Source organism: Embiotoca jacksoni, unplaced genomic scaffold, assembly GCF_022577435.1.
Source record: "Embiotoca jacksoni isolate LCO1_2020_lvr unplaced genomic scaffold, fEmbJac1.0.p SCAF_61, whole genome shotgun sequence".
In the NCBI taxonomy this organism is placed as follows: Eukaryota; Metazoa; Chordata; class Actinopteri; family Embiotocidae; genus Embiotoca; species Embiotoca jacksoni.
The window spans coordinates 328,290-343,644 of record NW_027185416.1 but is presented as its reverse complement, the minus strand read 5'-3'; the positions used below and the strand labels follow the sequence as shown (position 1 = coordinate 343,644).

The 15,355-nt window shown below is 40.9% G+C and overlaps 1 protein-coding gene across 1 annotated transcript in view; it reads left to right on the top strand.

Annotated features, from left to right (window-relative positions):
- The window catches only part of b3gat2 (beta-1,3-glucuronyltransferase 2 (glucuronosyltransferase S)), a 51,830-nt gene that overhangs the window by 30,350 nt on the left and 6,125 nt on the right, over positions 1 to 15,355 (top strand). The window contains exon 3 of the mRNA XM_069174803.1: positions 8,093 to 8,241. Within this exon, the coding sequence (XP_069030904.1) occupies positions 8,093 to 8,241 (149 nt within the window). The remainder of the gene's footprint in view (positions 1 to 8,092; positions 8,242 to 15,355) is intronic.

Sequence of the window (15,355 nt, the reverse complement as noted above, 5' to 3'; positions counted from 1 at the left end):
GAGACGGGATGACTAAAGGAGGAAACAAAAATAAAGAAATTGGCTGCACGCTCTAAACCTGTAAACTGGAGGGCAACGGTGTGATCGCACGGTTCCCTCAGGCTACCAAAGCTCCAGGTTATACTGATAAGATAAATCAATAAAGAACATCACGGTGTGCCAGGCATTGTTTTCTTTTTCAATTCATGTTTTTATTTATTGCTCTTTTTACCTGTTTCTTATTTTCTCATTTTAAATTGCTCCACGTTTGATTTAGATTTTTTGATAGATGTAATATAAAGTGGAATTGAATTATTCAGCACTGGAGTCTTAGTGTCATTCAAATCAGAGGGTTACATCTTTGCTTTATCTCCTGTAGCTCATTACAATGCAGTTTCTCTAATGCGTTACATTTCATTTTATATTTGGATGTGTATGCAGCTGCAGATTCAGGGAGATGGTGCTGGAGGATAAAAGCGTCTAAAAATCAAAACCAGCCAGTAACTTTTGAAATTATGTGGCAAATGCCTGTCAGAGCAAAGTTTTACTTGGATGTCACCAAGTTCAAATTCAAAAGGTCAACAAAATCATAACAAATGAGTCATAGAAAGACAGCTAATGTTTCTACAGGAACTAAACACAGAAACTAAATTGGGAGCCAAGTTGTGTTTGCACATTCCTACAAGAGAGCCATAAGAATCCGGCAAAATTAAGTGATAACAAACAAGAAAACAACAAAATGCTGGTGTTTCAATTTGAACCATCAGGAAATAGTTTTTTTTGTATGTGTGACTGATGAATGGATGTAATAAAAGGATGCACAGGAGACCCTCAGAGGCAGAACAAGAAAGTACCATTTTGTTTCCAAAGAAAGTGTTGTACAACAACCACAATGAACCAAACGGCAAATTCCCTCTTCTTTTTTTCTTTGCTCATTAGATTTCTTGGTTTCTGCCGCCCTCCACACACACACACACACACACACACACACACACACACACACACACACACACACACACACACACACACACACGCGCACACACACACACACACACACACACACACACATACACACACCCCTCATCCCCCTCGTTCTGACACATTCTGTCTTAATCACATTTTTCAAGCTCATCAGGTGGCTGACTTTGTTGTGAAAGGTACCCTGTGGAGTTTTATTGCAAACAAACAAACAACTCCACATTACTCACCAAGGTGCCCTGCTAGCATCCTACAACAAATGTGTCGAATGCATTTCATTTCTTATAAAACATTTGAGAAGCTGAATTTTCTGAAGGACTTGAAACCTTATGTTGTTTACTTGCTCACAGTGTTCATTTTCACTGCATTTGTTGGCTCAGTTTTGTGTTTCTTGACATGTTACCATCACCCATTTGATCGATAAATAGTGTGAAACCCAGTATCACAGCAAAACGTGAGATAGACATGCCGGTTCACCAAAGCAAAATGTGAGATAGCCACGCTTTGTGTGTAGAGCCATGTGATTTACAGGAAAAATAAACTTTTAGCTAAACACGTGTTTGTGGTTACTAAATAAGCACATGGTTGAGGTTAGGAGAAGGAACATGGTTGAGGTTAGGAGAAGGAACATGGTTGAGGTTAGGAGAAGGAACATGGTTGAGGTTAGGAGAAGGAACATGGTTGAGGTTAGGAGAAGGAACGTGGTTGAGGTTAGGAGAAGGAACGTGGTTGAGGTTAGGAGAAGGAACATGGTTGAGGTTAGGAGAAGGAACATGGTTGAGGTTAGGAGAAGGAACATGGTTGAGGTTAGGAGGAGGAACATGGTTGAGATTGGGAGAAGGAACGTGGTTGAGGTTAGGAGAAGGAACATGGTTGAGATTGGGAGAAGGAACGTGGTTGAGATTAGGAGAATGAACATGGTTGAGGTTAGGAGAAGGAACATGGTTGAGGTTAGGAGAAGGAACGTGGTTGAGGTTAGGAGAAGGAACATGGTTGAGGTTAGGAGAAGGAACATGGTTGAGATTGGGAGAAGGAACGTGGTTGAGGTTAGGAGAAGGAACATGGTTGAGATTGGGAGAAGGAACGTGGTTGAGATTAGGAGAATGAACATGGTTGAGATTAGGAGAAGGAACATGGTTGAGGTTAGGAGAAGGAACGTGGTTGAGATTGGGAGAAGGAACATGGTTGAGGTTAGGAGAAGGAACGTGGTTGAGGTTAGGAGAAGGAACATGGTTGAGGTTAGGAGAAGGAACATGGTTGAGGTTAGGAGAAGGAACATGGTTGAGGTTAGGAGAAGGAACATGGTTGAGATTGGGAGAAGGAACGTGGTTGAGGTTAGGAGAAGGAACATGGTTGAGATTGGGAGAAGGAACATGGTTGAGGTTAGGAGAAGGAACATGGTTGAGGTTAGGAGAAGGAACATGGTTGAGATTGGGAGAAGGAACGTGGTTGAGGTTAGGAGAAGGAACATGGTTGAGGTTAGGAGAAGGAACATGGTTGAGGTTAGGAGAAGGAACATGGTTGAGGTTAGGAGAAGGAACATGGTTGAGGTTAGGAGAAGGAACATGGTTGAGGTTAGGAGAAGGAACATGGTTGAGATTGGGAGAAGGAACGTGGTTGAGGTTAGGAGAAGGAACATGGTTGAGATTGGGAGAAGGAACATGGTTGAGATTAGGAGAAGGAACATGATTGAGATTAGGAGAAGGAACATGGTTGAGATTAGGAGACTTACATTGTTGGAGTCAGGGAAAACTAACTCCAACCATCAAGCCACCCCTCCTTCCTTCTTATACTGCCAAAAAAAACAGCGTTTGTTGCCTCAGTTGTGGGACCTTGGTCACATGATCCCGTGTCACAAGACATTTACGTACGTGTAAGTTTCACGCTTTCAAAACATGTAACTTCCACGCCTAGACAGCACACAGCATGGCTATTTCACATTTTGGTATTACTATTGTCAGGAATGGGAAGTGGGGGTGGACATTACAAGAAGTGTCCACCACACCTAAAATCAATACTAGTGGCACAAAGTAGCCTATTTACACTGTGAATGAAGCTGTACACGAGCCGAAGCAGCTGACAGATCTGTGTTGAACAAGTGAGTGACGTTCATCATTTCGACTGCCTCGGTTGGCTGAGAAACTAAATGTCCTTCAATAAAAACACGTGAAGTTCTTGAAAATGCTTTTAAACAGAAATAATTCTATTTTCACTGAATAAAAACTGAAATGCAAAGGGCCCATTTAATGATGAGCTACAGGACCACACTTTTCTCCAGACAACGTAACGCATTACTTGCAATAGATACATAGTCAAATAGGTCATCAGGAGTAGGTCAGGAGTAAAGTGGGACAAAGTTAGTGCAGAGTCTGGACAATAGCCTCTTGGGCAAACATGGCTCAGATAAGCATTGATCTCTATATCACAGCGTCTGGCTGCAGGGTTGAGAGATGCCTATCTTGTAATAGCTCATATCTGTCTGCTCCACCTGAGCTGCATTTATCTCTGTGATTAGCCTGCAGTATCACACACAGAGCAGTAATACGCCTGACACCAGCATTACCTAATAACTGTATAGGTGTCATGTCAGTTTGTGTGTGGCGTTGTGTAGATAAAAGTTAGTTTGCAGGAGTGGGAATGAGCTTCGTCTTTGGGATATTTTTTCTTTTTCTTTCTAAGATAAGATGGGCAAATTAAAACAGCGGTTATCAGTGCAGAGGACGGTATAGCTTTGAATGTATTAACATTAGTTGTGTCAGAATATATTTTTGTTGATGAGGATGTGTTTCTGGAGGCGGCCCCAGCCTAAAATGCAGCAAACTTAAGCCTATCGGGAGCCAAAGCCATTTGCATGTCTACAGTTTCTCTCTGTGACCCACACTGACACTAACTTTACTCAAAGGACCGCCGTCTTGTCTGCTGGCCGCGTGTCGCTACCTCTGGATAGCTGCAGCCTAGAAACTGTTGTTCAGTCAGGAGGGGGAGGGGAAAGGAGGGAGAATAGAAGAAGCGAGGATGGCGAATTACAGGGGGTAAATTCCTGCACTCATGCACTGATTGCCAAGGTGTGCCACCCACTAACGATTTGCATAAATAAATCTTCGGTAATTATTCCGAGGCTTCGTTCATGGAGGACCACAATTTCTGCACATTCTGTCATGCTCAAACTTCAGCATCCCTCTGAGGAGTAGCTGATTTTCTTAAAACACAAACACCTAACACTTTAATTTTCACTGTGGTGATGGGGAGGTTAAAGACTATACAAAACATTTGCAAATTTACTAGAAATTATGAATTAAATTACACAATATAGTTTACATTTCGCAGTGGTTTTCCTTCATTATAACCACTAATTTCAGTTTCTTTGTCTTTTTCTAATTTTCTTTTTCATCAACTTAGTTACATTATGCTTGAGAGGACATGTTGTGAAAGCATCAATCATGTCAAAAGGCTACTGGCTTTGTTGCATTCAGGTGTCAGTGCGAAGCGAAAACATTTGAAACTTTAGGGTCGGGTCAAACATTTAAAACGCAATAGACTCTGCATGTTTGGTTGTGATGGAGTTTCCATATTTAAAGCAAAAATTTTCATTTTAAATAAATACTCTTTACTTTCTGAGAGCAAAACATAGACTGACACCAATTTCATGTCTGCGTTAAACCTGCAATTAAGGAAGTGAACGCAATATATTATCACTTTATAAATTCATGTGGTTGCCTATTTACCCATTCAGCAGTCATGAAGCAACATTTTCTTTTTGTGTGCGTTTCTGGCCAACAGCTGAATGTTATTCCAATATTTAAGCTCTGGTTTTGGTCTCCACCACCTCCTGATTGAAATATCAAACACTTTAGTTGTTACATGTGCCACTGTGTTTACCAGCTCTAACTTTGAATGCTCTTTGGTATTTTTAGAACTTTTTTATGAATAAAAAAAAGGCTTCCTTCTGCAGCCAAAACCAAACTCTGAACAATGAGAATGAAACCAACCGTAAAGTTATTGAACAGCTAAACAATTCAATTCACTTATAGATTTTCATAGAGCCGAGAGGACCAGAAGAACTGGGGACAATTTGCTGTCGGTTCACTGTGAGCAACTTCTTTCACATCATACATTGTCATACATCGGTATAAAAATATCAGTTTAAAAATGCAGCTGGAGATGATTAGCTTCGTAGAATTAAGTGGCCGGATATACCACAACCTACAACACACTTCTTATGATGATATCAAACATAAACATTCATGTTAAAATTACAGGTTCTAGTTTAGAATGAGTTACATGCCTGAACTATTTCTTGATGAACAACAGTTTATTGGTCCTTCCAGTACTTTTGCAGAAGTCACTTGGCGAAGTAAAACCACAAATTCTCACTGATGCATTACTGTTTCTGCACAGATTAAACAAACAACATGTGTGTTTGTGGACATACATTCGAATTTTGGAGTGGGCCAAGTTAGCTGTTTCCCTCTGCTTTCAGTCCTCATGCTAAGCTAAGCTAAACTAACCTAAGCTAAGATAATCATTTCTCAGCTCCACTTTGTGCCTTAACACACAGACATTAGTTCAGCTCATGAATCCAACACTGGATTGAAAGTGTAAAGAATAAACTTCTAATGTTTTAAGTGAGCCAAAGTTTGATTATTTCCATCTTAAATGTATGTGACTGCAGGTCTCTTCCTCTGTTGCTGTTTCTGTCCTCTGACTCAGCAGGAAGGTCTGAGGGAGTTATGCAGGTAAAATAAAGAGGAGAAGGTGCTGATGGGGTTCGTTTTCAGCCCAGAGGGGGTGTCCGTAGGGTGGAGGATGGAGGGTGGGGGCGTACAGGGAAGAAAATAAATGGTGCAGTGTGTACAGTACCTCGTGTTCTACCTGGAAAGTCCAGCTAACGGCTAAAAAGTTCATTTATCCCTTCGGTCCAGACTGAAATGAAACTACTGTACGGATTGTATGAAATATGATGTCCTCACGGTGGCTTGTAATATCTTTGTTCATCCCCTGACTTCTCATCTGTTATCATCCCAAAACTTCAGTTAGCTTTTATTATTTTTTTTTATTTTTTATTACTTTGCTTTATGACCAAACATTGTCAGCCACAGCTGTACTCTGGGTTTAGTTCGAATTAATAAACACGCTATCACATAACAAATATGCAGGATATGACTATGGCTGCTAAACATCAGCATGTTATCATCGTGAGAACAATGATTTTCACAGAGCTGCTACTGCACCTGTAGACCCTCAAAGTGCCTCTTCATGGATCTTTTAGCTTCACTGTGTGAATGAATGACGTACTGTATGTAAGGGAAACCACAACGCTGATGGCTTTCAGTGATGTAGGAGACATTTTGTATCCGGTAACTTTTTAAATGAAAAATATTTGCATATTAATAGATTCTGGATTTTACAATGAGGAAGGAGGTGTAGATGTAATTTTAAGAATTTGTAACTATAAAATAGAAAGGGTTTTCGATGAAAAATATTTTTCGAACTACTCATACTTATATGTCTTCAAACATATCTGGAGGCCCAGATGAAACACATGAAATACATATATGTGTAAAATCTTATATGACCATATATGGTCAAGTACATGTGAAACATGTATTTTACCCAAAGGAAACGTGGTTTTGGAACATTTTCATGGTGTAATGTATGACGCCGTTTACCGTTCACCATGTTATCATGTTACAACATCCATTAAAGAAGTTACAGCAGTAACACACAAGTCACTGATAAGCTTATTTTGACATTTCTTTACCAAAAAGGAGACAGTTTACGTTTAGTTTCTCTTTTTTATGTACATTCATTCATTAAAAAAAATAGCTATCAACAATCTGAACAGCATGTATTAATACATGAATATAGTTTAAACTTCCTGGAAGACTTGTTATCCACTCAAATGTTTTTGAGAAGCCAGAAAAGTCCTACATTTTCCACGAGATTGTGAGTGTGTGGTTTAAGTAACATCAGATGAAGGAGTAAATAACTGACTACTGTATTTTGTGATAAACGCTGGCTGTGAAGATGTGGAAGTGGAGGAAAAACTCATCTGAGCATCACATGAAAAGGAAATCATATTGAGCTGAGGGCCAATTACCCGAATTTGTTGACTTTAAAATCTGACAATCAGTAATTACATGCGTCTTTCCAAAACAACTTCAGGCAGTTACAAATCAACGGAGGCCCGAGTCCTGAATTTCAAGAGAATCAGTCAATAAAAATGCAAAATTACTTACTGTGGCAACAATGTCCCTCAAAGCCAGACAGATAAACTGCAGACTGCTGGCAGAGTAAGACCAGAGATCAATACCTCATCTCATCGGCAGGCAGAGGGCAGAATAAATGTTACATCTTACCCCAGAACTCTGGAAGAGCTTCCTGTGGGGACCATTTGGAAGCAACTCATCCTGAAAGGACTCCTACTTTACCTGCTGCTCTCTTTTTGTCCGTCGCTCCGTCTCTGAGCACTTCGTCCTGACAGAAGGAGGGCAGCTAGGTGGAGGCCAAACATGTAAAAGAGACACGTCACTTGTCACCTCCAGACCTCTGGCCTCGAGGTCACACAACACTTCAGATGTGTGAACGACATGTTCTCCACACACACTTTCTACGAGCTGCAAGGTTAAGTATAGTACAGCAGCAGAAGGGGTTGTATTATACAAAGTGAGCGTAATATGAGTTATGGAAAATATTTTGAAACACTAATCTTACAATCTGAATTACTTTCCAACCTTCAAACATATCTGTGGCTGCAGGGCAGCTAATATCTTTCGGCTTTTGTAATTACAGTGTCAGATAGCCAGTTCTCCCCCACAGGTACCATGTTTTTTAATCAGATTGATTAAATCTGGTTGCGAGCCAGCCATTAATCCCCACCTCTGCTCCAACACACTGGCATCATGAGCATTTTGACTTCCCTCTGACTTTCTCATGTTTTCCTTCTCCTCTGTGGTACAATTATCACAGACCCCTGTGGTAAATGAATTTCATATCAGCCATATCATCACCATTTGATACACTAATGAACTGCTGCGATTATAACGGACTCATAATGTGTTTTTAATCCATTCTGGCTAACGACCTCACCTTTTTTCTCTTCTCTCCCCTTCTTCCTCGTCCTCCTCTCCCTCAGGCTTTGCGGTGAACGTCCAGGTGATCCTGGCCAACCCGCGGGCGCAGTTCAAGCGACGGGGCTCCCAGCCGGGGATGCAGGAGTCCGACTTCCTCAAACAGATTACCCAGGTCACCGAGCTGGAGCCCAAGGCCAACAACTGCACTCGGGTCAGTAAGTGGGCACCTCTGTCACTATGGCAACAGACTGAAAAGACTGAGGGGATGTTATGATGTGGGTCAGACACTGCTGCTGATTGTGCTTTCGTGCTGACAATCAGGAACACCAGGCACCAGCAGCTTATTTTCCATACAAACAGCATTTTAAACGTCCCGTGCCGCACGCTCCTCTGCGGATCAGTCCACGTATCTGCACTGGCTCATATTTCACTCACACTATACGCCCATAAACAATTTTTTCCCCCATTTATACATAACTCCAGTGATTGTTTATTGTACTCTGAGCACCTCGAAGCCTGAAAGTGGATCTTGCTCATATTTCACCCTCCGTGTAGACACAACGTTTGAGTTTAATCAGACACTGTCAATGTCCATTCAGGACAAATGTCACAAATGTTTTCAGATGTCATTAAAATGGGTTTCAGATCTTGGCACATAGTAATGTTTTCTTTGGTATGAGAGTGATGCAGCTCATGGTTTTCTGCACAATAACTTTTCATCAGCTTTCATCGTAACAGGACATGGTCCAACCCTACATCCCAGGCCGCTCCCTCCGCTCTGCTTCTAACAATCAGCTTGTTGCTCCTCACTGAGCTAAACTCTCTACAAAATCCTGGCTGTTTGCTGTCCTGACTTCTAAATGGTAGAATGAGCTCCACCGACATCAGGACAGCAGAAACTCTGAACATCTTCCACCACAAACTAAAAACACACCTCTTCAGACTTCACCTTGAACAGTAGAACTTTCGTATCTTAACATGGAACTTACTGATAGAACTTTGTAGTTTGGCTTTCTTGAAGAAATTGTATTTTCTTGATTCCTGTTGTTCTGGTTTTGTACCCTCATGGTTGAAATGCACTTATTGTAAGTCGCTTTGGATAAAAGCGTCAGCTAAATCAAATGTAATGTAATAATATTTGTGCGGTGGAGAAAGAGGCTTCACTGATTTTACCTCATGACCTGATTCTAAAGACGATCAGCTTGTGTGACTTCACAGTACACAGCAGGTTAACTGAGGTGAATGTAGGCATGCAAAGATTTTAAAACTTAGATTGTATCTAAAAGTATGTAGTACAGTCCAATGAACTCACACACTTTTATCAAAGACACTTCAGTCCAACTTTACCTCCTTCGGAGCCTCCTCCCGTCATGTACACAAGCTGCAGTCTTTAAAGAGCAACTTGAAACCTCGTTTTAGAAAAATGGATTCAAACCAAGACTCACACCACCAACACATTCCCAGTGAAACTCTCCCACACCCTCCCAACCCCAGCCCTCTGTCAGCTCGGTCAGATCATGTCCAGTGGTCCTCTGGTCCCTCTGGCTCTGTTTCCTACAGTAACATGTTTTACCCATTTTCAGTCATTTTAATGTCTGGACAGTTGATCAGAATTCACAGGCTTCAGTAGACACAGCAGGCTATAGCTAAGTTTACTAGTCATTGTAATGGTTGTAGTTCCTCTATCACATCTCTCAGTTTTCAGTCTCTAAATTTAGGTGGAAGGTGGGGGTGTCGACAGAGTACAGAATGACTGGGTATTCGCCAGAAAAAGACACGTAGACAACTTCTGTAGAAGTGAAGGCTATAAAATGGAACCAGGACTGTTCACCACTTACCGTCTTCAGAAAGCAGATTTAGTGGTGAGCATTTCTACCAGAACCTTTAAGTCAGCTTTTATTCCGACTTTTTGAGCATATCCAGCTTCATTATTTGCTTAAAACAGAAACACTGATCAAATATTATGCTATTTGTGTATTTTGTCAGCAGCTAAACTGAATGAGAGGCATGAAAAGCTGGACAAAATAAATAAATGAAAGCAGACAACTTGTAAAAACGTCTGGTGTGAGCCTTCATATACTGTAACTCAGAATACATATGCATTTTTTTTTTTTAAATAAACACAGCTTAGCATTACTCCCCTCATTTAGATGCAACCTCCTGCTGCAGTTAAGATTTCATCAAAACAACAGGCAGTTTGTATTCTGTATAAAACAAAAGTGACTTTCTGTCTTTCTCTCCTCAGTCTCTGATGTTTGACTGCGCAGGCAGAACCGATCCGCTCCATAATAAGTATGTAATCAGTCAGCACTGACCTGCATACTGGAGGTGAATGACACAGATGAGGCTTTAATAAAAGCCCAATTTATCAGCACTTGTATGTTCGTGTGTTTGGGACCGTTATGAAACTGCAGTCATAATACCGGCCACCATCACAGCAGTAACCAACCGTGGGGCATCTCTCCCCACTATTGACAGCATGAGTCATGCTTTAAGCTAGTGGCACAGTCTAAACTTAGACACACACAGCTTGAATTGGATAGAAATGGCGTTATAGCGCTATCAATTCCAGTTGTGTGCTTAGACAGCTCAGATCGATGCAGCTCATCTCAAATCACCACAGCCCCTGTTGGCACTTGGTTTTATGAAGCCACTCATCCTCTTGACAACCATCACGGATCTGCCTTAAAGGACTTTTTGTGAGAAATGGATCCTATTATGTTTCTACCTTTCAACTTTCACATGAGCTTAAATGCGTGACGTCCGCCGTTGTTCCGGGCAACCACCGAGCCTGCATGTGGAAATGTATTTACAGACTCTTTGAAACTGTTCTAGAAATTGCTTTGCTGCATTTTGAATGATATTTACAATCATCACATTGGTTCATCACTATGGGCATTGTATTTCCTGTCTTTTCAGTGTATGTAGTTCAACATCACATTTCGGAGGTTTATTTTGTTTTTTATTTTATTTGACCTTTATTTAACCAGGTAATATCAATTGAGAACCAATTCTCATTTACAATGATGACCTGTCAGCACAGTCCTGAGGTGCATGTTTTTGGATGGTTTCAATCAATCAGCAGTGTATTCACCACATTAACATCATGTTCAGTGCAATCAAACACATTTCCACTCCAGCTGGACATATACACAGATTTGAGAATTATTACATCTTTAACCACTTAACAGTCACTGGTCCAAATTCAGGCCGAGGGACAATGCTGTTGTTATTTTTTGAATAGTATCAGGCTGCTGCAGCCTCGTGATTCAAATGGTGTAAACAATTTTAAGATACCAAAATAACATCATCAGGAGCAGCAGTATTTCATTTCTTTATCATTCGAGTGTGTTCACAGTAAAACAGTAGTTTCTCATCTTTTCTGTTGTCTATAGGAGCACATTCAGAAATGATGAGCGGTAAATGTCAATGGGATTTGGAATGAGGATTTCTTGCTTCTGCAACAGCAGTCTGAAGTTTCCGCTCCACTTCGGCTCTCTGCAATGTTCACTACTGTTTACCATAATGACCACCACAGATGCATGATGTACACAGTAGATGCATTAAGTGAGGATGAGGCTTACAGTGGTCAGAGTCCACACTGTCAGGCTACAGCGCTGCTGCTGGAAAAGCTGCAGCAACACCAGAAGTGTTGGTTCAGTCCTGTAATTCTGTGTTGTGAGGTCCGACAGACATAACAACATCTGAGAGGTACCAGCATGAATATGGTTTTAAATTTTGCTCAGACTGACTTAACTGAATTATTTTAGGCTTGCAGCCAAGTCTCTCTCTAACACCGCAAACATTTTGTTCATCCAGAGAAATGCAGGAAGCAGCTGTTTCACCTGGAATCAGCAATTATAAAATCTCAATTTCCTGGTTTCGCCATATGTGTGCAGGTCACATCGCCGCACTGTAAGTCCCTGGTGGGTGATGCGTAAATGTTTCCTGTGGGGAAAAGGATAAAGACCCCCGGAGCTGCTGGATCATCATTTACAGCTGGCTGCTGCTCCGACAGCTCTGTGTTGAAACTATCATCATCATTATCGGCCCCATTACACTAATGGAGGTGCCCTGCCGCTGATATTAATACAGGCTATTAGCAGGCAGTGACATCATCAGTCATCGCCCAGCACCGCACTGACAGGAGGACGTGAGATCGGCATTCATCACGTCACAGTTACAACAGCAGCGGGATGTGACATCATCACTCATGAAGGATGACATCACTCAGTATGTTCAGAATACGGTGCTTGTTGCACCGTTCGCGATGCATCAATGATTATCATTCATGTAACTGCAGTGACAAGTCGTTGGATGTGACATCATAACTCATGACCAATTACTTTTTAGACAATTGTGACATCATCACTCATTTACACTGTTGCGGTGCAGACAGGATTGTCATGAAATATGCTCGTGCAGTCAGACATGGCTTCGTTATTATTATGTGATTGATGTGCACAGAAAGGAGCATTATAGATCTACATTTTTTAACAATAAACAAACAACAATACAAGCAGTACAATTTAATATAAATTGATTAAAGCATTATTAAAAATAAATAAAAGTAGGTAAAAAAAGCTAAATAGATATAAAAATATGAATCAGTGCTATAATTAAACAGTAACCAACACTATAATGAACATATAGTTTTAGAGCACTGTAAGTGACATCTTTAAAACTAAAGCGGATTTTATTGTTCCACAAAAAAACATTAATATCAGTTGCACTTTCTATTAACAAACTCAAAGTCAGTACATTTTGCTAAATTAAATTAAAGAATTATAAGGCAAATTAAAAGTATATATATATGCATATTTTCTTTCCTGCACAAATAAGATGAGGTGTTATGATAAATATGGAGCCGGAGTCAGCAACTGTTAGCTTTGCATAAAGACTGGAAACAGGGGGAAACAGCTAGCCGGCTTTCTACCAAGTTCAGAAAATTTATCTACCAGAAAAAAAAATTATAATTTTGGGGGTTCAGTAAGTCTGGTGCAAGAGCCACAATGCTGGGAGGTGGAGTTTTGTTACCTTTGAACAGAGCGAGCTGCCGTAGCCTCGTATTCATCGATCACGTATCGATCATCACAGCAAATGAGTAATGTGGACGTAACCTCATCAGGAAGACAGTGTTAGTAGAGAATCAAGAAACAAAACTCCTTTAGATTCAGAAAAAAGTAGGAATTGAGAGAAAACAAGCCCCCAAAGGATCATCCTGAAGGACGAGTCTACTTAAGAGCGACGTGAGACTTTTTCATGCGTGCTGTCACAAGATTTACTGACTCAACTCAAAAAACCCTTTCTGAACTTCTGTAAGGTGAAACTGTAGAGAGTGAACACGTCCAATTGGAACTAATCGAAATGGAAAATTGGAAGTTTGTGAGTAATCAAGGCCAAATATGAAAAAATACTGGTGATTTATCTCCCGACAACAGAAGAGAGTGAAATGACGTCATCAGATCCTAATTTTGCTGATCGCTGAACCCTGACAGGACTACAAACAGCTGAGCTTTTACACCTCATTCTTGTCAGATTTGAGTGATCCCGGACCACCTTGGCCGGGGTTCGACTCCTCTGCGCTGTCTGATTGAAACAGTTTGATAGCGCTGCCTTCACCAGCAGCCGAGACGCACCTTAACTCCAGGCTCTGTCCGCTCCGAGGAAGGTAGCACAACCTGAATGCCGACCTTGACAATGTAGGGCAGAAATGCTCATCTGATGGCCGGGTCAGTATCTGGAGACGACTGACAGGAGCTGTAATGTAGTTAGAGCAGGGGAGTAATGGCAACAGACAGCAGTGACAGGACAAGAAAGGAGGAGGGAGGCAGGAACAGATGGAGACAGATGATAGCGCAGGAGGAGAGGAGAGGAGAGGAGAGGAGAGGAGAGGAGAGGAGAGGAGAGGAGAGGAGAGGAGAGGAGAGGAGAGGAGAGGAGAGGAGGAAAAGCCCGTAAAGGGAATGGAGAGATGGATTGATTGAAGGTGGCGATAAACAAGAAGACAGAATGACAGAGGAAAGAAAAGGGACTCAGGGAGGTCTGCTGAAACACTATCCTGCCGTCTATTTCATTTGCATTGGCTCTCGGCTCCCTGCTAAACTTAATTCTTATCATATTATTGTGGCTAAATGCATCTGCGACCACTACTTGGTCTGACTTTGGGTGATGTGATCCTCACAGCATCTTGAGTGCATTTACAAATTAGCCATTCGATGCACTTTAGCTCCCCGTCAGATTTAAGGCACACTCTGCTTTATTGTGATTTCAGACTAGAGATCGAAATTTAGAAACGGCAGGTGACGAGAAGTTTTTGAAATGCTTTAAGAAAAATTGAGGATGTGAATGTTTAAAGCTTCTTGATAATCAGGTCAAATCCTTCAGGATATCTTTAAATGGACGTTGTGGTGAAATTGTTTTGAGGAATTTTGTTTCATGAAGAGAAATAAAACAGAATAATCTTGTGTTCATTAGAATAAAGTGCATGTAGCTGAATCTGATTGGTAAAACTGACTTTGTTAAACAGCAAACAGCAGGCAGCCTCGCTTCAATGTGCTGGTTTTTTTCATCTGTGCTGCTGAATTCTCGATGACTTCACACTTTCTTCCTCGCAGTGTCACGATGATCGGTTCAGCATGACTCGGTAGTTTTCATCCGGGAACAACAACAGCTCAGTTTGATTATCTGATGGACTGATCAAATCAGATGGTTGGTTGAATTTCAAATGGAGAGTGGCATCTCTTTCACTGGTATTAATAAAACTTGACTTAGTAAAGATGTGCTGATATTGAATAAAGTGTATTTTAATGGGACACTATCACCTGAAACAAAACCCATCTCAACCTGACCCGGTTTGTACTGAACTCTATTGTTACTCTAGTTTTGTATCGCTGCTCTCCTTAATGACAGTCGGGCTGCATTTCACTGCATGTGAAAGTTAAAGTTACAATGTGTGAATTGAAAGAAATACTTTGAATGAATGAACTCTTATCCAAACCGACCACAGTAAACATCCATCACAGTTTACTAACTGACAGGTTCAACTGGTTTCACTTCACTCACTGCAGCTACACCAATAAATACGGGATTTTTGTTTTTATTCAGCTGAGAAGTTTAAGGTGATTTTTAAAAAAACAGCTGAAATATCCTGCTTCGTAAATCTTCATCACTCCTCTGTAATAATCACTATTTACGGATCCTTTTCAAAAATGTTGTTTATGTTATGGGTTTATTTACAAAAATGGCCAGAATGTTTTTTTTTTATTTTTTTTTTAATCACCTTAAAAATACTTTAGAGGAGATGAACACACATGCAGCCAAAC